The sequence below is a fragment of the Cheilinus undulatus genome, linkage group 12 (genome assembly GCF_018320785.1).
Source record: "Cheilinus undulatus linkage group 12, ASM1832078v1, whole genome shotgun sequence".
NCBI lineage: Eukaryota > Metazoa > Chordata > Actinopteri > Labriformes > Labridae > Cheilinus > Cheilinus undulatus.
The window spans coordinates 40,607,875-40,635,143 of record NC_054876.1 but is presented as its reverse complement, the minus strand read 5'-3'; the positions used below and the strand labels follow the sequence as shown (position 1 = coordinate 40,635,143).

At 37.8% G+C, this 27,269-nt stretch overlaps 2 protein-coding genes across 2 annotated transcripts in view; one reads left to right on the top strand and one right to left on the bottom strand.

Moving 5' to 3' along the window:
- The window catches only part of capn5b (calpain 5b), a 50,043-nt gene that overhangs the window by 20,735 nt on the left and 2,039 nt on the right, over positions 1 to 27,269 (top strand). Inside the window, exons 3-12 of the mRNA XM_041801843.1 lie at positions 9,641 to 9,849; positions 11,332 to 11,524; positions 18,701 to 18,894; positions 21,253 to 21,330; positions 22,324 to 22,519; positions 22,611 to 22,733; positions 22,852 to 23,048; positions 25,031 to 25,152; positions 25,273 to 25,323; positions 26,150 to 26,286. Of these exons, the coding sequence (XP_041657777.1) occupies positions 9,641 to 9,849; positions 11,332 to 11,524; positions 18,701 to 18,894; positions 21,253 to 21,330; positions 22,324 to 22,519; positions 22,611 to 22,733; positions 22,852 to 23,048; positions 25,031 to 25,152; positions 25,273 to 25,323; positions 26,150 to 26,286 (1,500 nt within the window). The remainder of the gene's footprint in view (positions 1 to 9,640; positions 9,850 to 11,331; positions 11,525 to 18,700; positions 18,895 to 21,252; positions 21,331 to 22,323; positions 22,520 to 22,610; positions 22,734 to 22,851; positions 23,049 to 25,030; positions 25,153 to 25,272; positions 25,324 to 26,149; positions 26,287 to 27,269) is intronic.
- ompb (olfactory marker protein b) lies at positions 5,321 to 5,803 on the bottom strand. The gene has a single exon (XM_041801844.1). It carries the CDS (start codon positions 5,801 to 5,803, stop codon positions 5,321 to 5,323), a length of 483 nt encoding a protein of 160 aa, XP_041657778.1.

The window sequence follows — 27,269 nt, the reverse complement described above, 5'->3', positions numbered from 1 at the left end:
TTTCTTTAAAACAATACACAAAAAATAAATTGTCACACTACTGCTTTGCATACTTAAAACAGTAACATATTCTAGTTCTTTGGTGTTGTCAATGATTAAAACCCTTTAATTACTTGTACCACATTTTTCTAGGACATCTGCCTTGAATTTGTCCAGTGTCATTCTTCAGCATAGTTTACGGCCAATAACTCCCTGTAACTCTGCAGCCTAGTAGCAGGAATGACAGCTGTGATAACTATAGTTATTACACCAGAATATTGAGCTTTAATGTGATACAAATTAAAATAAAAAAGGCAAAATCATAATCTCATGGATAATTAATTGAATTAAATAAAAAAATCAAAATTCTGAAGAGTAAATGCATACCAAAATTTGACTTACTGTTTATAAAAATAAAGAGAAATAAAAAAGACTTAGCAATAACAAAAATTATATAACTAACCTGAAATCATATCATTATGCGGATTCATTTTTTTTTTCAACTCTATCTGTAATTTAAAATTTTTCTCATATTGTCGTAACAATCAAAACAGCCTCTCTCTGTATCATCATTCTGTTTTTGCTACAGGACATCGGCACTCACTTTCATTTAATCGCCCTTAGTTGTACTCGGTGTTTCTCTTTCTATGTCCTTTCCAAATACAAATGTAAAACACAAAATACAAAATGGAATGCAAACCTGTTTTTTTTCCTTTAAAATTTTGGCTCTTTTAGAACTATTGAATGTTAAAATATTGGATATTAGGCAGCGGTTATCAAATGGTGTGGCAAAGCACAGGCAAGTCTACATGTAGGTGTGCCTTGGCAATTTCTACCAGCTGTTATTACAACAACTGCACAGCAACTTAAGTTAAAATTTTGACAACCTTAGTGATACCCTTAAAGCTTTTTTATTTGCTCACAATCTGACAATGAACTAATCAGAGGAATACATTATTAAACACAGCCATTCCAATAACAACACAGATTCTTGAGCTTAGATTTGGCTATGATGTAAGGATGTTCCTAACCGTCTATTTCCCTATTCAGATAAACGCTTATTTAAATTTTTTTTAAGTGATTAGTCTAAAGAGGAGAAAACCCTTAGAAAACAGTCAAAATGCTTTACAGGGTCATTGTGTCAGCAGGTGTGTGAGTCTGATATATTCTGTACAGCGTTGCTAACATTAAAAGCTAGCGCTGCCAGCCCTTGTTCCTCTTTGCAGATTAATATTGGGCTTTGATGCGTGGCCTCTTTTCAATTATTTTCCATTTACTACTTCAAAAAATGCCGTGCTGTTCCTACTTCACACTAAGCACTAAGCCACACCTGAGCTTCTCATATTTGCATCCTGTGAAGTGCCTTGGGAAAGCTCAGACAGGAAGGCAGCGGCCATTAAATGAAGCTACAGTGGCCACTAGTGGCAGAAGGTTCATTACACTTTAAAAGAGCATAATAGGGATTTCAAGCCATGTTTCTAAAAATGCTAGGTAATCAGTTTAACCACCTTGTAAATCTTGTGGCGGCTGATTTGAACAAATTTAACTGTTTAATCACACGTATCCCTACTATGATGTTGCTCATGCCCCTTTCATCAACAATGCAACATAATGGGGATATATTTCTTGAAAGTATGCTTTCTTCACTGACATCTTACCGACTTTATTTCCTGAAGGGCACTGACACAGCTGTGTCGTTATTCCCAGGCACACAGCTTTGTACTGAATTGTTGGAAAGTAACAGAAACAGTGTAGATGCGTGGGGGATTTTCTTCTTTGAACTAGGGCAGTTTCAGTTACTTAGTTGAAAAAAACTAGCATGATACATTACTCATTAAGACAGAAAGTATTCCCAGTTCTCTAACAGAATACTTTGTAATGAATTACCTCCTTTTCCAGGCTAACCAAGCTTACATTTAATGCATGGAGTTGACATTGCTGTTGATCATCTCAAGTTAATCAGCTCATGTTCAAAGATTTCTCACTCATGTTATAAATGGGAGATAATGAATTGAATAACTGACTCTGATCTTGCAGCTTTGTTTTAAAAAATGAATGAATGATTATTTTAAATCTAAAACTTTAGATAAACCAAATAGGAAACTGAAGAGGCCTTATCTAATTGTCCTGCAGGCAAGACCTAGTCCCGTGGGTCTGGAGTTTGACAACCTTTTCTGAACAATGTTGCCTTGTAGTTTAGATTGGACCAAAATTCAGGGTTAGATCTAATTAATTTAGACCTCTATCAGAAGGCTTCAGTTTAAAGCATCCTTTGTGCAGAGATTCATCTGATCACAGCCTCCTGTTGGCCACATTACTTCCTGTTAAAGCAAAACAAGCAACAGTCCAAGTCTCACAGGAGCAGACACTGTTCCCCAATGAAACCAGAGCACTGATACAAAACACTGTTACTTTGTAATGCTTCTGTCCATGTTAATTACCTGCAAACACAACCAGACTTTAAAGTGCCTTCATTAAGCTGGAGAGCTGTTGTTACTTCTGATTTCCCTGTAATCAGTCAAACCTTTCTGTGTTTAAATGTGAAATGTTATTGATAAGATGACCAATGAGCTATTTCCCTCAAACTTGGCCCATTTGTTGAACTGTTTGTCAATGGTTGACTGGCAGGCCTAAGCAAAAGGACACATACCAATGAGGACACTCGATGATAATTTTTATTTATGCATTCAAAGCTGCAAGCGAGATCGATTTAATTGAGACTCCTGAGAATGTGCAGCGTTCGACTTTTTATCTGAGAAAATGGAGGCACAGCTTGCTCAGGTGGCGAGTTAGTTCCCTGCTTTGTACTGCCACGAAACGAGTCTAATACCTCCTGACATCTCAGTTATTTTCTTTTCCCTCACACCTCATCTGACACGCGTCGTCTCATTCACAGTCACAGTTACTGTTTCATCCCCCCACTGTTGCAGCGCCAAGCCTGCAGGACGAGGCTGGGAGATGAAATCCACATGCCTCCCCTCTCTCTTGTTTGTCAGGGTCACCATGCAAGACGGAGATGGATGAGGCAGCAGGAACCTGTTCTCCCTGCCACAAGGGACTCATACACACACATAGACACAAACAATGACACAAGTACACACTGTCTCTCTCCATTATCTCATGAGAGACTCATTTCTACTAAACCCATCAGGGCGGGCTGTTTGTCAAAGAGAAGGAGAGCGAGGATAACGCACAAGAACAGAACGACCCATGAGCAGTAATCAGCTGAAAAGTGATGACAGAATTTTAAAGTTTAACAAATTTATTTATAAATTCATTACTGCCAAACATCACAGGATTCACATAAACAAAGAGATCATTATTTTTCAACTCAGCAGGTTCATTAAGATAATGTTTGTAGATGAGTTCTGCTGGTAAGTAGGCAGAAAATGATACAGAATAGTACATTAATATTGTCCTTTAGGATTGTCCATGGATATAAAATTGTTAAATACCCTCCTAAAAATGCAGATTTAACTTGATTATAACATCAGCTAAATAAAGGATGTGCAAAAAATCAATGTTTTAAGATGTATAAATATATTTCCAAACAAGATAAAAGATAAGACATTATTTGTTCCACACAGTTTCTGTCGTGTTAAAATAAGTTTATGCTTCTTCTGACTTCCTTCATTGTCTCACCAGTTTTATCCACTTTTCTAAAAGTTGGCAACATATCTAAAACTAACAAAATAATTAAAACTAAAATGTAAAAATAATTTCAGTTACCTGATACAAAAATAAAAATGAGGCTTTACTAAAGAAAGAATAAAAGAGAAAGGAAAAAAAACTAACTTAAACTCTGTGGTTTACTTGCAGAACTACCTAAAATGACGTAAATTTCCAGTCAAAATATCCTTATTTTGACATGACCAGAGTTATAAGCATGAACACCCAAATTTGGAAAGTTTAACTGTCCTGATCAGAATGAAGAAGACTTCACACACTAGTCATTTTAGTTCTTGAGTTGGACTCAAACATCAAATTTGAATAAACAAAATTAGAAGTAAAGAGTAGACTATTTGAATGAATTTTTAAAATTTTATGATGTTTACCTTTTCTGGGCCTTTTGGGTTTTACCCATGACTGAAAAACTAAAACTAACACTAGAATTAATAAAAACTAAGCCATAACTAAGCATTTTTTGCTAAAAAAAAACACTAAACTAACAAACAGGAATTCTAAACTAAGAAGAAGCAAACACAAATTGGAAACAAAAAGTGAAATTGAAATAAGAATAAAAAACTAGTGAAAAATCCAAAACTATAATAACCTTGTTTTGGACCTCTGTTTTTGTTGCTGTGGTATCAAACAGGTTTTGTTTCATATTTTATTACAATCATATTAGTGTTTGTAATTCTTGAATTTGACAACTGTTTTTTGTTTCTATACAGAGAATAAAAAAACAAATATAAAGATATAGTGTTTCCCACAGAATGATGCTGTACTTGGACGGTAAAGAGGGCCATCCCTGGCCTGCCTCTTCCTAGAACGTTTAATGTTTTGTTTCTGCTCTTTTGACAGTATTTCTCAATAGTGTATTATAAAGACACACATAGTAGCAGATGAGCTGCGTGTGAGAGGGCTTGTTGTTGCTGAGGTAGTACATTGCAACCATTAACCTGTAGTGTAGGAGTACTGCTTGATAAGTGTCAAGAAGAGGAAAAAGGTTGAAAAGACTGCATCTGATGCTTTATTTTGAACATGAGACAGACCACCTCAATGGTGCATTCACAGGTGGGATGTTTCTTTTGCACACACAGATGACCATATAAAAATTGGGGGAAAAAAAAGGTCAGCAAATATACTTGGGTGGCTTCAAACATACCTGGGTAGCCCACCCAAGTATTGTTGATATGTGGCAAACACTATATTGTTGTCCTTCAGCTAAAAATTATTGAGACATGGTATTAGTCCATATTGCCTAGCCTAGCCCAGTGGTTCCCAGCCTTTTTCCCTCTGAGCCCCCTTACTTGTATCTAAGCAAAGTTGAGCCACCCCATGACCCACCTAGGACAAAAATGATTGATTGCTGCCAAAAATCATCATTGATTTTATTTGTTTTATCATTAAAACCCTTAGATAAAAGGTCTACATGTTTTTCTTATCAAAAGAATTTTGTTTAAACTACTTAAGAAGTATTTTATGATAACTGTAGTTGATATATGTAAGCCTAATTTTGACTACCTCAGAGCAGAGAAAGCCTCGTGCCCCCCTCTGAGGTCTTCCCCCAGAGTGGCCTGGACCCCAGCTTGGAAACCAATGGCTTAGCCCTACACTAATCTCACACAAGCACAAGACAAACAGTTTGTGGAAATAAAATCTCCATTTTTCCAAAGTCTCAGCTTTCCACCGTGAAGGTGATGGAGCAGTCAACAGTCTCTGGGCTGCAGCCCTCTTCAAAAGCAAACAGGAAGTACATCACCTTCCTCACCTTAGCCAGCTCTGCAATCCTCTCACCAAACTCGTGTGCATCAGCCTCGTAGTACTGGATGGTTGCATCAAGGCTGTCACCTGGCGCCCTCCAGAAAACCCCTGCAGGCTCCAGCAGCTGACGCGTCATCAGGTTGGTAAGGTCAGGCGTCCACAGCTGCGAGGTGGCCGTGATGGTGAGACGTCCAGTCTGAGCCAGACGCACTATCCAGTGTGAGAACCGGAGGGACTGTTTGGAGAAGTCCAGGCGGTACACGGCCTCGTTGGGAAGCAGCAGACGTTCACCATCCTGTCTCTTCTGACCACGCTGCTGCAGGGATTGAACTCGCAGACGCATCACCTCCGTCAGCTGGTCGTCTGGCCTGAAGGGAAGCTCCAACTTGGCAGACATGCCTTAACAACACACCTCAGCAAGCTGACAGGTCGATTCAAACTAAAGGATGGATTAGATTGACAGCTATGTCGAAACTGAGCAGCTTCACTTTGTTTCTGTCCTCTTCCTTCAATCCTGGAACTCTTACTTTGTGCTCCTGCTGCAGGCAGAACAGTTTGCATGTGTACATGGAGCATCAATAAAAGAGGGTGGGTCTTGCACAGAAGTACAGGAGAGCAGAGGTGCTAGGCAACAAGATCTGATGACATTTTCAGCCACGGCACAGGGTCTTCCCTCAGGGAGGTCTTAAGCACTGTTTGCCACACATTTGTTTGTTAGGCGTTTACCTGGTTACTGATCCCCCACTCTAATACCTGACAGGAAGGAGTTTATATTCAAAATCCAGACGTTTGCAAATGCAGTAGCGCTGGACAGTGTGAACCAAAAATCATATCTTGATATCTTTTAGCTAAATGTTTATACATAATGTATATCTAAGGTTTTCCATAAAGAAATGAGAGATGGTTGTCATAATATCAGATTTATAAACTTTGATATGATTCTATTGAAAAGCAAAATAGGTTGACACTTCTTTGATTCCGCAGCAGTATAAATACAAGTTCTAAACACCAAATACTGTGCAATCTTTCATTTTTAAAGATCAAAAGTTGCAGATTAACTCCTACACAGTGCTGTCTTTTCTTATTGCTAGGGAGGGGGAAGTGACATGAATGAGAGGAAATCCCTTTTGCTCTCCTTGGTGTGTTTTTTTGACAGACAGCAGGAGAGACCAAGGTGCCTTGTGCTTGTGTTTCTGGTCAGTCGTCAGGTCACTTACCTCCCAGAGTTCAGCTGCTGCATAGCAACACTTGGCCCAGATGAAAGCTGAGATAGATAGAGCCTTTGCACTTTCACTGTCCACGGTGCAGAGTCAGAGCAGCAGCAGCAGGGTGGAGTGCAGGAGAGATTGCCTCCCAAAGGATTACAAAATGACTCTGAGGTTTCTGTGGTGCAGTGCTTTGTTTTTTTCTTTCTTTCTCCCCCTCCTCCTCGTTTTAAAGGAGCTGTTGCTGTGCGGTCCTCCAGAGAGGCCAGATTCTCTCCATCAGCACAGTGTCACCTCCTGTAGAGAGCTTTGACAGGAACTGCTGTTCAGTTAGCGCACCTTGACATCTCCAAGGACACCCTGCTGCAGTACTGTCAGTGGATTCACATGCAGTGTCGCTCACTGCATCATTTTCAGTTTTTTTTATTGCATACAGTATTCATACTGGTGAATGTGTCACAGGTGCCCTCTCACAGGTCGCCTCGAGGTTGGTGTTCTGTTATGACACAGAGTCACAGTGGGAAAGCTTCACTTCATACATTTTAAACAGCAATCACAACATGAACAAGCAGAAAATTAAGAACTTATATATTCACTTTTCAATACTGTTCACAATCAAACAGTGGGAAGACAAACTTAATCTGAAGAGACAGGTTTAGGATCAGAGTATGTAGACTTTTTCTTGTTTAATCCAAAAGATCAGTGACCCCTGTTGTCCATTGACTATCACTTTTTCTTACTAAGCCAGCAAGGCAAACAGATATTAATGTTTTTTTGTAATATTTTGCTGAGCCCTATTAACATATTCTTACTCACAAGAAAGACGATTGAACTATAATTTTCAGTCGAATGTGAAAGTTGTACCTTTTTAAAAGGTATTGGTAAATGGATAAAATTAGATTTTTTTTTTTTTTTTTACTCATTAAAAATGTATCCTTCCATAATAAAGAGGGTTAAATGAAAATGGTGCAGACTGCTTGTTAGGACTGGATAATAAATCACAGTTTCATCATTATAGTAATTTGAGCTTCTTTAACAAACCCGATCCAAATCATTTATGATTAATCATTTAATGAAAATAAGCAATGCTTTATCACTGAACATGCTGTCATTTTACATACTCTCACACCAGTTTTATACACTCAGATGAAAATAAAACTATCTTCTGTCCTTGGAGCATCTATTTAGGTAGATAATGTATTTGGGATTCAGAAGAGACATGTTGCAAACAGCTATAGCTAAAGCTAATCCAGATCTTGAAATATCAATGTCTTTGTTACACTTCATATCATTGTAAGATTGAAATACAGTATGTCCTATCATTTTTTTCCACATATATTGTGGGTCTGACATTAATATTGACTTTAGTCTAAAACAATGAAATTATGATTACAAAATTTCCGTGACAATTGTCTTTATGTATTTACATAATTTATGTGAAATAAACTCCTGTGTTTTTTTACTAATTCTGTTTTTGTAACTTCTTTCCAAATTACACTGATAACAGGACAGATGATTATTCTGTTGTTTTATTGTCTGTTAACTCTCATATAGACAGCCATCTGATACACTTATTCAAAACATGACTTCTTTTTAGGGATGCAAATTAATATCAGCACAATATTGGTATCAGCAGATATGAAAACGTCTGCTGACATATCGGCCATACAAATCATCAGTATGAATAATATATCGGCCTTGAATATCAGTAAAATGTACATCTCTACCATCAGGTATAGGTGGTTGTCTAGGGCACTAACTCTCATAGGGGCCCATTGGACATCTAAACATTTGAATTAAGCTCAAAATGTAAAACAACTACTGGACTGTCTACTCCCCTGCTTTCTCTTAGCGCCACTTGACAAGGCTTGTCTTTGTACTGGAGACATTTAATGTTTTATACATTAAAAAAGGTGTGGGTACATCAGTGTCGTCTAAAATTATTTTGTTAATATAAGCATATAGGATATCACAGCAAAAATCCAATATCATGCATCCCTATTGTTGATAGGCCTTCATGTCAGCAGCAGCCAGGTGTTGGAGGCATCATGTTTTCAGGTTTTCTGTCCATCCATCAGTTTGTCCAAACATTCTTGTGTACGAATTATATCAAGAACCCCTTGAGAGATTTTATTCAAACGTTGCTCCCATATTCACTCTGAGTCAAGCATGAACTAATTAGACTTTGGAGGTCAAAGGTCAATGTTATTAGGCCTCATGTTACTCCCTTGCTTGTTAACGCCATATTTCAGGAACACTTTTAAGGATTTTGTTTAAACTTTACACAAATGTCTACTCTGACTCAAGGACATACAGGGTCAAAAACAGTCCTTCTTCTTGACCCATCAATGTAATTTTACTGTCTTGCAGGCGATATTTTTGTTGCAATGCTATTTTCCTATCTTGTGTGGTTTCGTTAACTCAATTTGTTCTTTGCCTGTAATTCTGCCGGTTGACACTGAGTCTACACTTGTTGTATGAAATGTGTTATATTAATAAATTGGTCTGGTTTACGCAGTGCTGTTGCTTTTTACAAAAAAAAGTTTAAAAAAAGTATTTATTACATGTCTTGACTTTAATGTACAATAACATCTAGAACTTCTATATTGCTTAATATTGCTAGTAATTCTTTTTCAGCATTGGGTCCAGTTCTAATACGGATGTTTGTGTTATTAGATAATAAGTACGTATTTTTTGTGTTTACCTTGCTGGTCAATATAATAACCACGGCTCAAAAAATGGAGGCTGGTTATTGGGGCTTTACTGGACCACAGCAAATGCAGGCAACTGAAACACACACACTGGAGTCGCCCAGTTATTACCTCTCAGCCATGTCCTATTACAGCTGGATTTATGACGGCGAGAGCCAAGGTGATAAATTCGTCTCCTTATCCCAAATGCATCAGCAGACATGAGGGAGCGTTGTCTCAGTCTGGCAGACCACTCCACCCTGACATTATTTATGCTCTGTGGACCACCGTCTGTTTGTTTGGCTCACATGCCCTCTGCTCTTCTTCCTCCTCTTCCAGGTCATCCCTGACTGGAAGGAGCAGGAGTGGGACACAGAGAAGCCTGAATCCTATGCTGGAATTTTCCACTTCCGCTTTTGGCGCTTTGGTGAGTGGGTGGATGTGGTGATTGACGATAGGCTACCGACGGTGGACAACCAGCTGGTCTATTGCCACTCCAATGACAGCAATGAGTTCTGGAGCGCTCTGGTGGAAAAGGCCTATGCCAAGTGAGTATCAGTGTCATCAAATTCAAAGATCCACTTTTAATTAAGAGACACAACTTAGTAAAATCTCTGTGTTTGATATGAAAATGAATGCTTGTGCCCAGGTCTGATGGAACTTGGAAAATTATTTGTTACCTTTCAAAATCAAAGTATTTTATTATTAAATAAATTCCAGAATGCTTTGAGTAGGTGTGTCTTTTACAGCTTAAAAGAGAAAAGAAAACCTAAAGCCATTATTGCTGAGAGTAATAAGGTCTTGCTGTAAACTTCTGCAAAAATAAAGCAAAGTTTTTGTTATGAACTCTTAATTTTAAAACTTAGTAACCCTTGTGTAGTAATAGTTAGGTATTAGAAACTTGTGCAGTTTGCTGCACCACACCAGTGAGGCCACATAGATCCTCCCAGGACTGTCATTAAATAAAAAATAATGAGCATATTGCACTTTGTATATGAGGTAGCACTGGCTATCAACAATAGGTGGCAGTATGACAAAGCAAGATGGTAATTTGTAGTAGTGATTGGGCTAGGACTGATATGTTTATCATGTGGAATTCAAAGATGGGAGATTTTATGTAAGAGGTGTTAATGACTTCTTACAGTGGGTGGCGCTAGAGCAATACCATGGAATTAATGTTTGAATGTGTAGAGGGGCAGAGCCAGATCGTATATATGAGTTTTGAAGCAATTAAATGTTTCATATAAGAGTCACACCAACTTCTTGTGAAATTGGCATGATATCAAAATGCTCACCATTCACAGTAAGGCTTTTTGCAGGTCTCATGATGATCCATAAACAGACCCTAAATCACAAGACTAGGTTAAATGGTGTGCAGGGGTAATGGTGCGATTGTTTGAAGGATTGAAGGCGGAAAAACACTGGGACCAAATTTAGGCATCACCCTAAGATGAAAACTCTTTTGATAACTTAAATCTTTAAACTCTGGAGTCCATCAATTTAATGCAGGACTAGCTCTTTAAAATGTACAACCTGCAAAACTTTGAAAAACTGCCAAATTTGTCATTTGCCTCTTATTTGCCCTCTCACTTCCTGTACATATTTTTAAAACATAGTATATTAGTTTTTGGTTCATCTTGACATGATACAGTTTACTACCAATTTTCTTGCATGTAGCTTTAACTTTGTTGAGGGTCCCTGAAAAAAGGACATTTGGGGCTTCTGTAAGGCCATTCTGTGACAGATGTGCACAAAAGCACTGTAATACTGTATGTAAACTTTCATTGGGAGTGAAGCATATGTGAAATCTGCTAAGTTTTGAGGCATGTTAAGGCCTCCAAATTAGCAATTTATTTGTGTGAATCATAATGAAAAAGGAAGAAGAAATTATTTAGTTTCAAAAAGGTTCTTGCTCTGAGGTCAATGCTCAGGGCCTTTAAATTCTCAACTAGAGAAAATGAGAGCACTGAAGCTCAAATAACTTCAGGTTTTCTTTATCAGTAAATAACTCAAATCTCCTCCTCCTGCAGGGTTTATGGCTGCTACGAGGCTTTGGATGGGGGAAACACGGCAGATGCTCTGGTGGATTTCACAGGCGGAGTTTCAGAGCCTGTGGACCTTCTGGAGGGTCAGATGGCAACAGATGAGGTGGCCCGTAACCAGCTGTTTGAAAGAGTCCTCAAAGTCCACAACAGAGATGGTCTCATCAGCTGCTCTATCAGAGTAAGTCCAGGGCATCATGATGGGCTCAGGTTCTCCAGTGTCCTTAAAAAACACTTTTACAAGTTTTCCAGATTTTTTTCTTCTTTTGTGCCATGAAAAACACTGTGCAGAGCACTCTTCAGGCTGTCTTTCACATGATAAAAGAGATGTAGCTTTGAAGTCACCCCAGATATTGTTAACAGAGAATTTTTCAAAATGAAACAAAAAGTCTGAAAATTGGTTTGTTTTTATACCAAAACTTTGACAGACTTTGCACCAGTAGTTTAAGAACAATTTCTATCCTGCTGAAGTTTGTCAAACCGCTACTGACAACAATGCATTACCTGATGTCGGCTGAAAAAAGACTTTTAATTTTGTAATGTATCAAATCTTTTCTACTGTTGAAAGGTTTGGACTACAGCCAGGTCAGTTCAGCACCGGGACTCTTGTAGTGTAAATCCATGGTGTCACGATGGATGCAGTATGTGTTTTAGCATTCTCTTTCTGAAATATAAAAGACCTTCCCTGAAAGAGACAGGGAAGGGAGAAGAGGAACCATGTCATGACAAGACAAAGGATCACCAAAATAATTTATCCTGCAGAGAATAGGAATATTTGTGCAGGCTCATCCTCATAACCTTTTATTATATCAGCAAATTTAAGAGTACACTTCTAATTTTTGCACCATTTCAATACCTGCTCTGTGAAAACTGTCTAATCCACCGAAGTTGACCCTCATGCCCCAGAGCTCCTTCAATAATTACACCATTTTCTGCTATAATTTTAAAACCCAGGGATGAAAACCCCTCTGTCTGTCTGTCTGTCTTTTGCAGACACTCACTGTCTGTTCCCTGCTGCATAGATAGCAGACTTCTTTAGAGCCAAATCTCTGCATAAATTCTTTCTTAACTTTCAAAGGCTCTTCAGCGCAGTGCAGCATTTTGTGCAAGATTACAAGAAAGACATACAAATTAAAAGCATGCTGTTTTGATGATAGTATACTACTTCTCTAAAATAGCCTTTATAAAGTCTGGGTGTTGGTAAAAGACCTAACAGCAGAATTATGGCTAATCTAAGCAAAAAAGGGTTCAAGAGGAAGCCATTGAGTGTGTAGTGAAGCTGACATTTTCCAGAAATCAAAGCCCTTGATGAGTAACATGAAAAAGTGAGCGCTTTAAGCAGAATTTTAATCTATCTCTCTGGGCCTGGAACCTGTGGTAAAAGATGTGGGTTGATCTCTCTGAACTAAAATGATGATACAGTACAGTATGACATTATTTTGCTGGTACATCATTTGAAATATGGGAAAAAGTGGATTTAGGACACTCTTCAACATGAAGGGGCCGATGTTTTTCTGAGGCTGTGGTCAGACTCAACAGATTGTAATCATACCTGAGTAAGGTCTGAGGCAATTTCTACAAAGATCGACCTCAAAAGCCATCAGATATCACCTGTTGACCGTTAAGCCTCTGCTGATATTTCTGGGCTTCAGATGTAGCAGGCTGATATCTATATAATGGATCAAGGGCCAAGAATTCTTTTTATGTGCGTTAGTAATTGTTTACCATCCAATCTCACTGTTGAGACATGACAAAGTTGTTAGAGTTAAAAGACAGCATCCAGATTGTATCATCAGCTGTACGTAGATATCTCTAATGAGAACTACACAAATGTTATCTAACACCTGGCAATATGGCCTAAATACATATCAAAGTATTATGACATTAAAAGAGATAGCACATTTAAAAACACATTCAGGTGTTAAGACCCCCCTCTACCCCTTAAACAAGCCTATGATGACATACTGAATTCATTTCTAAACATAAGATTACAAAAAATGACAGTGTGTTCACTTCCCTTTAACAGCGCCAGTAGTTTTAAGAGCAATTTCTATCCTGCTGAAGTTTGTCAAACCGCTACTGACAACAATGCATTACCTGATGTTGGCTAAAAAAAAATATTGTGAAGAATTTGTCAGAAATAGAACATTTATTATTGACTTAACCTAGCCTTAGCAGCGATGCAAGTGAGTGTATGGAGCTACAGTGTTTACAGCTGCTTCCATTTGGTTGTTAAACACCACAGCCTGCTTTTTGGAATCATTGTAGACTTAAAACAAGCAACTCATTGGCTTTAATATAACTTCTGAAACAGTGTTTAAGCTGTTGTTAAACAAACTGCAGTGCTGGGCTCAAGACAAGCCAAGTTGGTCCATTGCAGCTCACTGACAGAGAAGCTATGTAAAGCAAGCACACTCAGCCTGTGTTGCTGTTATTACAAACTTCAAAAGCTGAGAACACACATTAAACCTCAGTGCTGTGCTTCATGTTAACAGGATCTTTGGTTAGTTACCTGGCTTCTCTTTAGTGTTGTGGAGTAAAACATGCAAATGACTGGACTCAGACTTTGCTGTTGTCCATCACATATCACTCTGCTATGCTAATGCCGACGTTGGCCGTGCCTTGTGTTTGCACTACAGCCCAATACATGCATTTAAACCATTGACAAGGGCTTCCTAAAAATCCATTCCATGGCAGAAATTTGACTTTTACTGATACCAGTTAAGTGCCAATCATTACTGTCTAATAGTACTGGACAATATGCCTAACAGCACATATTTAAATCTTTTTTTTATTCCTTTAAGATGTATCTATTTATTTATTTGTTTTCATATTTAATGATTCATTCCTGTGCATTGGGAGCAACGCTAGCTGGAGCCAAATTCCTTGTTGCATATGCAAACTTGGCAAATAAAGCTGGTTCTGATTCTAGTTGTGTATCAGCCAATACATTCTTTTTTCTTCTCTCTCAAGCCAAAGGTTTCTAAAACTAAAGATGGCAATGCTTTTCAAATATTTAACTGGTCGGTAATATGTTGAAATTAAAACAAAAAAATCTGAGATTTCATGCAACTATTATCTCAAATTTAAACTACTTTCATTTTCACCAGCCCCTTGTTATAATACAATACCACAGCCCGACTGTGGTTGTCTGTATCTGAAAGCTATTTGTCAACTGCAGTTAGCTAATGGAAGAAGCAGAAAGCAATTCTGTTCTGATATCTTAGGTTCTAAGAAAGTATTTTCACTCCTCTTAAAAGATTACATTTCAATGAAATATTTTTTATGCAAATAGTCATTTAAAAAATCTATTTAACTCACAATTTTCAAAGGAAATAGATGTTTTCTTAAATCAGATTTAGCACAGTGCTTAAACTGTTGATAGAAATATCCATTCTCCTCTGTTGATTCTGTGAACTGTTTCCTTGTTAAGAAACACATGTAAACTGCTTTATTTGGCCCCTTTTTTAAAATTCTATTTTAGCCATTTCAATCTTATTCTATGTCTAACACCAGCAGTTTTTACACAGAAGGGTCATTTTTTCACCTAGAAGAGTAATGAACTCAAAGAATAAATAATGTAGTAAAACATTCCATTCCACCTTAATCTAGTCTTATGAACACTTCAGCTTGTATTTCTTGAGCATAGTTTGTTTTGCATGCATGAATTCAACAAATTTCCCTTAGGAGGCCCAAGGCTGTTTTTCTTATTTTAGATCATATTTCTTAGACAGAATATTAATAAAACAGGAACAAGAATCAATAACAGAGAAAGGGATGCTGCTCTCTCAGTTATCCCAGTATCCAGATAAACCTACCTGATTCTGTCTTGCACATTTTGGTTTGATAAAACAGAGACAAGAATTACTGTTGTTGAGACACAAATGATAAATCCTAACTCGAACACTTATAATAGTTGAGTGAATTGGTACCAGGCATACCCTCATCTAGTATCTATCACTGAACCGGACAGCTCAAACTGATATTAGCATATTTGTTTTTGTCTTATAACACAGGGGCTCCCAAACTTTGCCATGCCAGGGACCTCCCATAAAGTCCGCTTCTGACAGGCAACCTTTGTTGCAAAATATCTAAAATTCTGGGTACATGCATTAGCAAATTTCAAATAATAATCATATAGCTTCTTAATATATTACTGATATTAATTCTTTTCATTCCATGATTATTCATGATTATAGTTGACAGTAAGACTAATGTTGAGAATTTTCTTTGTTTTGCTGTTCGTTTATTGCTGACTCATTGAATATGTCATGTCACAGGGATTCTTATTTGCTGCAGTGAAGCAATATTGTATGTTTACAGGCCACCTGTACTAAATATTGTGTTATAGAATTATTTATTGGTTGTTTGCTGAGAAATCCAACTTAAAAATGATCACATATCGAATAGCAATCACTATATTGGGGGAAAATTGCAACTAGAGTATTCTCCTAAATTGTTCAGCCCTAAATCATACTAGAATGTGTTAAAGGACTTATTTGTCTTTTCTCTTGGCTGAATCTCAGTTGAAAAGATTACCCAAATGCATCAAAAACACCTCTTTTTTTGATAATTGCACAACCTGATAAATTTCATCTTCAAAGTAGGAATAGCCCATAACTTTCAGGCTAATTTGGAAAAGAAATCTGATTTTAAAAGCTGAGGATTATGTTTATGTTTTAGTGTAGACTTGGATTTGGGACCAATGCTGGCTAAAGCACCTTGTGTATTTACCAAAGATCTCTTTGAAAAGATAAGATACCCAATGCATACTAATAACTCTCTCAGACTTTTGTGCAGTTGCTTATGAGTTAAAACAAGAAATTACCCAGTATCAAGCGTCCTGGACATCAATATTTGTTGCTTTGTTATTGAAATCACTGTTTTTACTAAAATTTAACCAAAGTTTAACATGTTATTGTTAAATCTTATCAGGATGTTCTTCTATTATTCACACAGGCTATAAAGGTTATATAAGACTAGTGTAGCCAGACTGAAAGACAAGCCTTAATGCTCCAAGGCTGTACACAAAGATCTTGGGGCCTCCATGAGTCCCTTTTGACAGAGTAATATTTTACCAGCACTGGACTCACTCTTGAGATTTGTATTTCCTCTCAAAGCTTATTTTCCATTAACTAATGTTTTCGAAATCCATTAAGCAACACATCTATTTGTCCTTTCTGTGTGTTCAATTGTCTGTGTGCCATTTTAATCAGGCTCTCAGTTGTTGTTGGATAATAATGTTTGATATTGGCAGTGTAATCTGTCACAAAAAGCCAAGTGGACTGAAGACATAATTACTGGATCGAAGAACCAATTTTCTGATAAAGCTGCCCAGTCATTCGCTCTCCTTTTCCTCTTACCATCCAAATGCTTCAACTTAAAAATGGTACATTGCTCAAAAATGAAAGTGTCAATTCATTGTTTTTTGCTTTAATAGCACACACTTACCAAATGTACCATTGTGTTTTGGTTACCCAGGCAACAGCAAAGTCCCAAATCCCACAACAAGACAGAGGAAAACTTGTGTCTGCTCTGCAATATTCTGAAAGCCTGCCAGTTCACACCACTGAAACTGGGAGGGATTGTTTTTGTCTCTTGGACAACAAATCTCACAGTCCTTCAGGTTAAAGTGATTGATTACTTCAGTTACTTGATCATAAATCTGTCTCTACAAGAAGGACAGGGCTGAACATTAAATGTTCTTTTTCAGTATCTTCATCATCTTGACATTGATAATGTGTAACATCAGGCTATATGATTCCTGCATGAGGTCAATCATCAATAGTTTCCCTTAGGTATCACCTTTGTAGTGTGGCAGCAATTCTATGGCACATATAAACACAAAAATGCTTCGCTCGCTCAGCCTTGTTACAACTAAAATATCTTGTTAAAATAAAAGATAAATGTAATCATTTCCAAAAGTCACAGCATAATGTTGTCTTGGGAAAATAGTTTATTTTGAGGGAATGTTTGTTTACATTTCTATCCTATCAATACAAGATTTCTACCGTGCTGTGAAAAAGTATTTGCCTCCTTCCTGATTTCTTATTTTTTGCATATTCACACACTGAAGTGTGACAAATGTGCATTCATGTTGTAGATCATCAAACACATTTTCATATTAGACAAAGATTACTAGAGTAAATACAGAATGCAGTTTTTAGATGATGATTTCATTTATGAAGAGAAAAATACATCCTAACCTACCTGGTTCTAAAAGTTTAACTTTTTGGGAGGTGTGCGTCCCATTACATCTGAAGTAAAACTACAGCGCATATCATAAGAAAGAACATCGTACCAACAGTCAAACATGGTGGTTATAGTGTGATGGTCCGGGGTTTGCTTGCAGCTTTGGGACCTGGACAACTTGCCATAATTGATGGTTTCATAAATTCTGCTCTCTACCAGAAAATCCTGAAGGAGAATTTTGAGCCATCAGTTTGTGACAATCACAATAACAACCTCACTTTGGTTATGCATCGACAATGATCCAAATCACACCAGCCAGTCCATCTCTGAGTAGCTTTTAAAGGTTTTGGAGTGGCTTACTCGAAGTCTGGACTTAAATTTGCTAACCTTCCATTGTGGCTGAATTAAAACAATCCTGCAAGGAAGAGTGGGACAGAATTCCTCCACAGTAATGTGAAAGACTTATTGCCAGTTATCGCAAATGCTTGCTCGCAGTTGTTATCACCAAGAGTAGGTTTAGGGGGCAACAAGTTTTCACATTTGACTAGGTAGATTTGGGTGACTTTTTTCCCTTCATGAATGAAATCATCATTTAGAAACTGCATTTTGTATTTATCCAGGTTATCTTTGTCTAATATTAGAAGTTGTTTGATGATCTGAAACATTTAAGTGAGACAAATAAGAAAATAAAGAGATATCAGGAAGGGGGCAAATACTTGTTCACAGCACTGTATTTCCCATTTCGCATATATTTGCTTGCAACGTTCCAAAACCAGCTTTTGGAAATTTGATAAACTGAATCGCAGGTAACACAGTCAGCTGGTCTGATTCAAGCTGCAACTGCCCAGTTCACACAGCTTCAACTGTGCTCTATAGTCTTGTTGTGTACTATTTCAATTCCATAATAATCCTTACTAATTGAAATCAAGCTGGAGATTGATATGTAAATACAACTAACTATACTAACTACGTAAGAGCAGTTTATTACACAGACCATTTACCCTTTGCTGGATGGGTTACTCAAAAGTGTTTTGTCTTTAATTGAAGAGTGCACCCACTTCTGCATGCACCACTACACCATTGTCTACCACTGAGAAGTAAATCGCACAGCCCATCTCCAAAATATCAAAATAATTCTTTGAACCTGCCTTTTTCTGTCTTCCAGGCAACCACTATAGAGGACATGGAGGCTCGTCTGGACTGCGGCTTAGTAAAAGGCCACGCCTACGCTGTAACAGACGTGAAGAAAGTGCGGCTCGGTCATGGACTGCTGGCCTTTTTCAAGTCGGAGAAGCTACACATGATCCGTATGAGGAACCCTTGGGGAGAGAAGGAGTGGAGTGGCCCGTGGAGTGACAGGTAACCAACACACTGCCACTCGCTGCCATGGGGGGAAGACTGCAGCTTGTTGTCTTCCTCTTCTCTTTGACCTTTCTTCATCCATTTGTCCTAATTTGGCACAATGAGTCAGACATGGAACAACTCCAGAGCAGCTAGAACAATGTTTTTTTTCTTTCATACATGACCTTGTCGTGGCCTGTTCCAATTAAACCCATTTCACTAATTTGATTTGTAAAATGACAAAGCGAGCATGTCCTCTTGGCTCTTAGTATTTCAAAGAGAGTGCATGTGATGAATGAGCAAACAACTAAAAAACTAGACAGCACCAGGCAATTTATTGTGCCCATAAGGTAGACAAGAAAGATGCGCAATGGGAACTGTCATGGAGACAATGAAAAATAGAGAAGCAATCAAGCTAATGGGCCCTGGAGCAAAGAAGAATGACTTAATACAACCATGTTGGAGTCTTTTTTTCCGTTTGGGTATAAAGCAGTAAAGTGCAGCTTAGATATTGCTTTTCAGGAACCCGCGTAGAGCAGACAGGCTGAAATTGAGCCGACTAAACCTCCAATCTAAACGTCTAAGTGAATCAAAATGACCGGTTTTCACAACCGGATGTTTAATCCATTGCCAGAGCTGCTGGTTGTTTTAGTCTTTCTGCTTTTCTGCTACTGTTCTTATGAGAGCAAGTAAGGCTGAGATAAACATGCTCCCTCTGCATCTCTCTGGCTTTGAATCATTAGCTACCAGCCTCAGTGAAACAAACAGGGAGGTGGTAAAAAGCAGAATCATAATGGAGTCTAAATTATTGATAAGGCCAAGAAAGAGAGAGAGAGATATTAAAGAGACAGGACTCCATGCTCATCTTTCTCAATCACTCACTCAACCTCCATGAATAATTCATTCATGCTTTGATAAAACCTGTTACTGTAAATGCTGCCTGACAGACTGTTGAGATGTAGACGTTTGTCAGTGAATCATCACCAGGGAGACATAAACACAGAGCTAATGCAAGCAGTAAGTCTGTTTCCCCAGAGCAGTAAATATAGAGTGGACCTTGATGTTAACACATGATTCAGAGAAATAATTACACATTGAGTTATTTTAAACTGATACTAGTGTCTATAAGGGATAAGGGCATACATCAATTACAAGCTTATAGCTACAATATAGAGAATTTTAGCTCTGTAATGTCTGCATTACTTTAAAAAACTATTCTGATATTATATATGGTTTTTTGTTGAGTTCTAACTCTACCTCAAATATCTCCCTCAAATAACCTCAAATAACACCCGATGTTGTTTAAGGTATAAAAATATGCCACATTGAAATACTTTATGTTATGCCCCTGTTTATTAGACATTACAACCAACACTTAGACATACTTGTTCTCAGTGTAAAGATTATCAAAGTTTTATTCCTGCAGTTAGGGCTGCACAATTTTGGCCAAAAATGATAATCCAAATTATTTTGATCAATATTAAGATAACAGTCATTGATCTTGATCAATTTTTAATCCAAAGAACTTTTTTCGATTGCTTATTTTTGTTTTGGAAAAACTCCCTGCTACTAACCTAATTGTTTTCCTTAAGCTAGACTGAGACATGAATTCTGCTCTAGCATTTTAGCCACCAGCATTCACCCAAACATCTACTTTAAGCCCCCCCCCATTGTTTATGAAAAAGTAGACTAAGTAACAAGTGATTTTCTAAAAATAAGTCCTAGTGTTCAGTATTATTCCTTATCTGAGAATGAATTTGGTCAAATGGTACTTCATATTTTAGCTTACTATGGTACCACTGCTGCTGACCAGTAAGATTTTTGTCGGATGACAGCTTAGCCACTGTTTGACAAACCAACTGAAGGGTTTCAGCCCTAAAAAGTTAACTTGAAACAACAATAATGACTCCATAAAGACTGCTAAAGCCAACCAAACAAAACCATTATGTTACAGTGTGAGAAGGTAACAGGGGAAGAGAAAGACACAGGATCGTATACGCTCCTGGGAGACTGACCAGGTGTTCCAGTGTATGACTAAACCACACCTACTGTTTTTCCTGCAAGCGAGACAAACAGAAGAGAAAAAGGGACAAGGAAATGAAGACTGTCATAAAAAATATTGTAATTCTCTTTTTTCTAATTCTTAATTAAAAGTTAGTGAAAAAACATCAACTAATAACAAAATAGTGATTTCTATAACCCTTTACGGATAAAGCTGTCATTGTGAAATCTAATTTTTTCAACTTGACAATTTCACACAAAGATCTCCTGCTAGTGCAGCTAACATAATGCAGTTACTCAGTCCCTGAGCTTATCTGACTGATGCTGTTTATCTTTTCTCTAACGTGTTTGCTCTCATGTCTTTGTTCACTGCAGCTCGGAGGAGTGGAACAAGGTGAGCAAGAGCGAGAGAGAAAAGCTTGGTGTCACCGTACAGGACGACGGCGAGTTCTGGTGAGAACCGTTAAAGTGTGACATGCCCTTATCTTAGACCCATTCTTAACATGGTGCTGGCGCAGTAAAAACCTATTGAAGTTACATTTGAATAATTGCACTTACTGTCCTGGGTAAAAACAGGCCAGCTTTCACCTGAACTGATGCTACTGTTGCACTTTTTGGCTGCTGGGGCTCTGAAAAAGTAGGTCAGCCTTTATTTCCAAAAATCAGTTGAAGATATAACTGAGTGATCGGCATGTAATTGATAAAATTAAACAATCAATTTATAGACACTGTCCACCAACAGAAACATTCAGTTAACTAAAAAATATAAAAGGAATTCCTGCAATGTTTCTACCAACAAGAATCAAATGTATTTGCTTCTTTCACTCTTTGGAAAGAGTTTAAGATTTTACTGTGACTTTGGGGAAGAGGCCATGGTATTTTATGTATTTTCAGCACTTTATTTGGTTATTTAGAATGGTTAAAAACAGTTATTTAACTGCAAATAAATGAGACTGCAAGTAAATAATTCTTGAGGAAAACATTGATACCATTCATTTTATTTGATATTAAGGCCTGGGGATCCAGAAATATATCTCATGTCATGGATATGTTAAACAGTGTACCTGGTGTGTCAGGTTAGCAGCATTAGGCAGATTTTCCTAACTTTATATCTTGCTGTTTTCACATTTCTCCACTGATAAATCCCATTTTTGTAGATTTTTAGGTAATTTTTGGTGCTAAAATGGTCAATTGATAAGACTGTATCAATAAAAGTGGAAGTGTTGTTTTCCAAACAGTCTGTATTATTTAAGATAGAATTTATATCCAATGTCAGCACCAGAGACTGAAGCCCCCTTTTAACACATAATCCTTGTCTTTGTTCCTGGTCTCATCTCCTCTATTTTTGCACCTGTTAAAAGTTCTTCTACTTTCAAGCTTTTCCCTCCAGCTGGTATCCACTCTCTCCGCTATCTTCTCTCCTCTCCTCTTCCTCACCTCCTGCAGGATGACATTTGATGACTTCTGTCAGTACTTCACCGACCTGATCCTGTGCCGCCTCATCAACACTTCCTACCTGAGTATCCACAAAACCTGGGAGGAGGAGGTGATGAGGGGCTCCTGGGTCCATCGTCAAGACCCTCTCCGCAATCGGTCTGGAGGCTGCATCAATCACAAAGCCACCTTCCTGCAGAACCCACAGGTGAGTCCAGACAGTGTTTGCATATGTGGATTAGTCAGAGATGTGTGAGCAGTATTAGATTGTAATGTGGTGTACCCTTCTCTTTTTTTAGTATGTGTTTGATGTGAAGAAGGTGGAGGACGAGGTTTTGATCTGCTTACAGCAAAAAGAGAAGAGAGCCACACCCAAAGAGGGCAAAGGGGAAAACCTCGCCATTGGCTTTGACATTCATCGGGTATGAACACAAACATGCTCATGATCAAACCTGAAAAATTCTTCACAAAACTTTAAAAAAAACTCAGAAATACCGTGATGGAAATGGTTCTACAGTATAACATCTTTTCTCCCTGCAGGTGGAGCTAAATCGAAAGTATCGTATGCACACAGCCCAGCAGAAAGTAGCGGGCTCCATCTACATCAACTCTCGCTGTGTCTTCCTCAGAAAGGAGCTGAAGGAGGGCCGCTACGTCATCATTCCCACAACCTTTGACCCTGGACAGCAGGGTGACTTCCTGCTCCGTGTCTTCACTGATGTGCCTTCAGACTGCAAGTAAATTACATTTCTATTTATACTCTAACTCTTAAAATAATGTCCCTTAAGCTTTTTTTAAAACATAGAATCAGAAAATGATAACTCTAGACCATTTACTGTGATATAAATGCGAATAATTCTGCAAATGTAAGTAAAACAAGATCATTCAGCTATGTTGTGGCTTACCTCCATCATGCATCAAATTGTGCTTTGCAGATTAATTGTTTAATGTAGCAGAATTTTTAAGTAGGGTGATGGTGAAAATGATAAAAGCCAAATTACGGAAAGTGACACCAAAAATGTACAAACCTCTATTCCCGCCAAAATTAGGACATCCTATAAAGTATGAATAAGAACAGAATACAGTGATTTGCAAATCCCTTTCAACTTAATTTCAGTTGAATACAGTACGAAGACAAGATATTTAATGTTCAAACTGATAAACTTTATTGATTTTTGGAAATAAGCACTTTCTTAGTTTGATACCTGGAAGATATTCCAATGACTTTGGGGCAGGGACAAGATAAGACATGTAAAGTACAAAATCAAAGATAGTACCATGACTGGGTGTAAAAAGAGCACCCCTTAAATTTTCAGTTATTTAGAATTATTGGTGCGAGAGTCCCCACTTTGTTAAAGATTGTGTGAGAAAATACTCGACATCGACAGTACATAACAACTAGAGGTGGGAATCTTTAGGCTCCTCATGATTTGATTTGATTCCGATTCATAGGGCTACGATTTGATTCTTAATCGTTTTATTGACGAATTTTGGTGAACTTAGGTTTTTTTGTTAATATATCTGTTGGTCTTACTGTGTCAAACATGATAAAAACTTTACATTTGTCTTAAGAAAAAAAGAGATAAATTAAATTTCCATTATCCTCTAATGGAAGATGTGTGTAACCTGGAAATTTACTATTGCACTGAACCAAAGGTAGCAGCATCCTTTCCTTGTAACATGTCTGAAATTACAATCATAAAAATGTCCTTTTTCACAGATGAACAACTGGCAATCTAAATCTTTCTGTTACCCTCTGCCTGTCAGGGTTCCACCTTTTTTTTCCTGCTATTCCACAGTATTAAATATTTGAATTATTTTCGATTATTGATTATTGGACATCTATGAATCGATTCAGAATCTTCCACTTCCACATGATGCATCTAAGAATCTATTTTTCTCCCACCTCTAATAACAACATGAAATCTAATAAAAATCTGGAAAATTCTCTGCATGTAAGGGGCAAGGCCAAAACAAAAAATTGAAAACCAGTGGCCTTCAATCCCTGAGCATTAAAAATGGCATCGTTCTATGATGAATATTATAGCATTGGCTCTGGAACACTTCAGAAAACCATCGCCAGTTTACAAGGTATGTTGCCAGTATCTGTGATGGTTTGTGGGTTTATTAGTACCTTTTGCATTGGTCACTTGCACATCTGTGAAGGCACCATTGATACTGAGAGGTACATACAGGTGTTGAAGTGACATATGTTTCCATCGAGAAATGTCTTTTTCAGGAATGTCTCTGCTAATTTCAGCCAGTCAATTCAAAGCCAAAGTTTGCACAAGTTAAAACTTAAAATGTACATCAAGCAAGAAAAAATAATTCCACTTTCAGTACTTCAGCAATTTATGTGTTCAGTCCACAGATGCTTATGGAGTGTTGTTAGAAGGAAAAGTGGTAAATATGCTCCTGTTCCAACCTCAATGGAATGTGTTGTTGGCATTTAATTCAGAATGTGTAAAAATAAAAACAAAAAACACTGTTAAATTTACAATGAATATCTTCTCTGTGCTATGTTCAGTTGAATATAAGCATTAGAATTATTTGCAAATCACTGTTTTCTCTTTTTAATCACATTTTAGTCACATTATACACAACCAGTTGCTGACTGCCTGTGCGTTCTTTCTTTCACCAAACCTTTTAAGATGTAAGTACAGATGACCTGTTGGCCTTAACAGTTCCCTAGTAGTCCCATACTCTTTTTGTTTGACAGAGAGCTGTCTCTGGACGAGCCTCCTCAGACGTGTTGGACGGGGATGTGTGGCTACCCTCAGCTGGTCACTCAGGTCCATGTACTGAACGCTGAGGGTCTGCAGGGACAAGACTCCAATGGAGGTAAGATCTCAAGAAACAAGGGGGATCAGAGCTTATTATGACTCTAAATCTGTTGTATTTGCATGTTTTTGATCATTGTTTTGCATTATAAGTACTGTACACTTCTGTGAACACCCACAGAGCTTCACTGTCTCAATCCAAATAAGAAAAGACTTCTGGGCAAAACACAAGGTATCGTAGCACCATCTGCTGTAGATTTAGATAGTTACATAGCACTAGTATATAGTCTACAATGCATATCCTCTAAAAGGGTCTAAAGTTTACAAAGTTGTCTCAAACTTTTACAAGCCCACCTATTCTCAAACCACAATGTGTAGATTTTGATGCAAATAATATATCTTCAAGATGTAGTGTTCACAAGTAGAATGCAACAATTCTACTCAGAATCTATAAAGACAGATACAGTAATTGTCATATGACTTAAATAAATCAAGTGATGACTGCAACAGCGTCCACAGAATGGCACTAAAGTCAGAAATTACATATGTTTCTACCCATTATGGCTTCCTAAACTCAGCCACAGTTGTGGAGAAACTGAAAACAAAAGTAAAACTTCATAATCACCATCATTTGTTTAACAGTAAGTTTTATAAACAGCAGTTCCAGCTTTAGCCATTCAAGTAACAGCCATCCAAAATAGATGCTCTTTACTGTATGTATTACTTCCTCAGCGTCGAGGAAAACCTTTTGTCAATGTACAAGCAGCATGCTTTTGATTCGTTTGAGATAGAGCTTACTTTTACTAGTTTCTTGTACAGTCTACTAGTCCGTGAGTAATTTCCCACAGAGCAGACACCCCCACAAAGGATCCTAAAATAAATCTGAGGGTTTGTGAGTTGGCTAATGGATGAGAAAAGGGGAAAACAGACAGTTTTCATTTTTCTAGGACTGTATTTCAACACAACATCATGTGCATAAATTAATCAATTGCACATTAATTACAGTGGGGGTTTTTTTCAGCACAATCTACTCATTTAAAACCCTGTTTCTCCTTCAGCTGTAGATCCGTATGTGATCATCACCTGTGAAGGAGAGAGGGTTCGTTCTCCAGTTCAAAAGGACACACGGTGCCCAAACTTTGATATCAAAGGCGTGTTTTACCGCAAGAAACCCAAGGAAGGGATCCACATCGAGGTAAGTTGTCTTCCCGCAAATCCCGCCATGGGAGTGCACACTAAGTAATGTATGAAAACACAAATTTACCATGGCCACAGCACAAAAGTAGCAGCTCTGGCTCTTTGATTGGCAAATTTCAGTCATTTAAATGACTAATTAGTCTGATAACCTTGCAAAGCAGATGGATACACCCGTTTCCTTGTTTCTCACTGGTGAATCCATCTTGCAAATCTCCCATCTGAACCGTTTAGGCCGGTTAGAAAGTGACAGGACTAATCAGCGACAAGGGGCAGTACTTTCAGGCGCAGCAGAGTCGTGACGTTAACAAGCAGCAGCAAGAGCTGGTGCAGTTATGGCGGAAGAGATTAGCGTGGATGCTGCTAAAGCGCCAGTTTTATCAGAAACTGACAAAATGTCTTTGTTAAAAGAAGAACAAAGAACAGCAGTGAGTTGTTTCTTTTCAAAAACAGAAGTCAAGTACTTACATGTCCATAGTCGCCATGTTTCGCGTTAGTCCTCAATAGCTGCGCATGCACAGCTTGATAGCGGCTACGTCACGTGTTTTGTTGCTCTGATTGGTCCGTAGAGATGTGACAGACAGAACATTCATCCAATCACCTTCCAAATTTTTTTTCAAAGCACTTTTCTCAAACGTTTCCCATTGATGCTTTCCCAGATGGATGTATGAAACAAATCCATCTGGCGTGTCAGGTTAGTCTTCTGAGACATCAGACTTAATAGAAATTAATGCAGTTTCTAGCATATTTGTTTTGTTGAGATTAAGAAGGTTTAGATATTGATTTTTGAATAAACTTTAACAGCATGAAGCCATGGCCTATCATGTTGTACAGATTTCTTAACAACAATACATACTGCAGGCATCTAGTACACCCTAGTCAAGCAAGTGTCTTTCCTATTTTCCACCTGTTGTCATTTTTATGCTCAGCACTCATGTTGTTAAATAGCAAATAAACTTAAATACCTGTTAAAATTTGTTAGTG

Coding starts and splice junctions, on each gene's coding strand:
- ompb (XM_041801844.1), bottom strand. CDS start 5,803: ATGTCTGCCAAGTTGGAGCTTCCCTTCAGGCCAGACGACCAGCTGACG.